At 43.9% G+C, this 2,500-nt stretch overlaps 1 protein-coding gene across 1 annotated transcript in view; it reads right to left on the bottom strand.

The window, feature by feature from the left end:
- The window catches only part of LOC113800805 (apolipoprotein D), a 5,891-nt gene that overhangs the window by 1,651 nt on the left and 1,740 nt on the right, over positions 1 to 2,500 (bottom strand). Inside the window, exons 2-5 of the mRNA XM_027351591.2 lie at positions 2,015 to 2,126; positions 823 to 1,051; positions 558 to 709; positions 93 to 172 (exon numbers count right to left, since the gene is read on the bottom strand). Of these exons, the coding sequence (XP_027207392.1) occupies positions 93 to 172; positions 558 to 709; positions 823 to 1,051; positions 2,015 to 2,126 (573 nt within the window). The remainder of the gene's footprint in view (positions 1 to 92; positions 173 to 557; positions 710 to 822; positions 1,052 to 2,014; positions 2,127 to 2,500) is intronic.

Below are 2,500 nucleotides of genomic sequence, written 5' to 3'. Positions count from 1 at the left end.
GCTAATATTCCGCTTTCCCATTCCACAATTTCACCTACATACATTTTGTCCATTGTTTCTTCAACTAATACTCAACATCTGTATCTACTCACCCGATCTCGCGGCAGGAGTCGTGGCTGATAGCAACGAGAGCGGAATGTTCGACCTTGGCAGTGTCCAGGAGGCGGCGCACCTGGAAAGGAAAAGGAGAGAGCTGCAACGGCAAGGTCACCGCGCGCCTGACCGAAATACGTGGAATTTGCTTGTTATGTCTTATGCATGGCGAGAATCTGTACCACTGCGCCTTTGGGATGAGCGAGGTAGCGGGTTTTAGGCCGGGGCCTGTTGAAGCATTTTGAATACTGGTGGAATGTAGGACGGTTTAGATATCGACAGGTACCCACGAATGGTGGGAGAAGGGATGCGAAATAGAAAAGAAAAACGAGGCAATAAGATATTACTGTGAGAATTTGTGAGACTGAGATCAACAAAGTTAAATATAAGATTATCAGAGAATAACATTCCGAGAAGCGCCCATATTATATCAAATCCGGCCTGTGCCTCCGACAGACGCTCACCCGATCGAAGAAGAGCTCATCGATGGCCTTGGTGCGCGAGAGGATGGCGACGGAGCGGCGGTGCAGAAGGCCCGCGCGGTCGCACTCGAACACAGCCATGTAGGAGTCGTAGTCCGTGTCGAAGATGACGAAGTCGGCCTTGCCGGTGATAGCTGTCGACGAGAGAGAAGTATTGGCCATCGGGGGATCAATAGTATCGATCAGAAGTCTACGATCCTCAAAACAAATAAAATCAGATGATAAGCGCCCCAAGATTTGTACTTACACGTAGGCCAGCGGATGCGCATCTTTGCCGGAACTTCGAGGTTGGGAATGTCGATGACGGCCGAGACGGCGTGAGTGTGGTTCACGTTGAACACGTCCAGAACGGCGAGCTGTCGAGTCTCCTTCAGGACGATGGTGTCAGGCTCCGTCCCGCGAGTCATGTTCCACACCAGGCACGTGTTATCCACGATATCGGAGAACATGTGGATCACATACCACTCGCCAAGGATCTACGGGGAGGGAGCGGGGAGTTTGAGGTATAAGTAAGAGGCCTTGTTTGATCCTCAGGGAAATAGTCATCAAAATGACAATGCTGAAAACTGTTGGAGAATTTAATACGGTGATAAAACTAACAGCTAGAATATGCCAATGAAAACATCCCTCCATAATTCCCTCGCATAAATTGATATGTCTCGGTTAAATATGACTGACGTGCGAATGAAACACAAATGAATAAATAAACTGTGGGACGGGTGTTTTTATTGGTATGCCAATATAAATATCACAGTACCCTTGCCTTAAATAAAGATAAATAAAGCCTTTCCTTAAATAAAGATAAATAAACCCTTGCCTTAAATAAAGATAAATAAACCCTTGCCTTAAATAAAGATAAATAAACCCTTGCCTTAAATAAAGATAAATAAACCCTTGCCTTAGTTAAAGATAAATAAACCCTTGCCTTAAATAAAGATAAATGGAAAATAAGGACATCAGTAAACAATACGAGTCCATTCGCCATGTGGGTCAGCAAGCGATCTCTCTGCTCTGCCACTTATATATGTCAGTCCCTAGAGGTCATTACACTGCCTCCGCGAGCACAGTAACTCGTCAAACTGAGCCTCATAAAAATCACTCGAATCATGACTAGCACCTGCATTTTCTTTTTTTTTGTGTGGCTGTTCTTTAAACGAGTCCTTTTATATATAATCTCTTCGATGTATTATCCGCTGAACCATGCTTGGTATTTGAAAAGAAAAAAATTAAAATGACTTAAAAAAGGATAAACCCATTTCTCGACTAAAAAAAGCCATCCTGATTACCGACACTAAAAATCAAACTTACGCAGGATTACCAATTGTGAAAAAAATACCCCTGATACCACAACCAACACAAAAAAATATATATTTTACCCTTCCTGTCGCCTCTATAGAAAAAAAAGGTCCAAGGTCTACAGCGACCAGATTCATACGCACCTTGTCGACGGAGAGGTTCGGGTAAGGAGTCACCTCGGGACAGGTGCGGCCGAGGTGCAGCGTGTGGGACCAAGCGCCCGCCACCAGAACGGCCAATGCCAACAACACGCGCCTGGGGGAAGCAAACGATTGGTAAACAGTAGTATACATGGGTAGGGTGTGTGGGCGGTGGTAGTGGGGTATGGGAGGGGGGGGGGAGCATAAGGGGAAGGGGTGGCGGGTGTGTGTACGTGTGAAGGGAGGAGTGGCTGTTAAGGTGACTGAGTGCTTGTCTGTGCACTTGTGTTTGTCGAAACATCAAAATCAGTATGTAGGAGTTTGTGAGTTTTATATATATACATACATTCACACATATATTTATACACATATATACTTACGCATACATACATACATACACACATAAATATATATATATATATATATATATATATATATATATATACATATATATATATATATATATATGTGTGTGTGTATGTATGTATG

The sequence above is a fragment of the Penaeus vannamei genome, chromosome 7, assembly GCF_042767895.1.
Source record: "Penaeus vannamei isolate JL-2024 chromosome 7, ASM4276789v1, whole genome shotgun sequence".
In the NCBI taxonomy this organism is placed as follows: Eukaryota; Metazoa; Arthropoda; class Malacostraca; order Decapoda; family Penaeidae; genus Penaeus; species Penaeus vannamei.
Note: the sequence above shows the minus strand (reverse complement) of the source record. Positions and strands in the feature narration are given on the sequence as shown.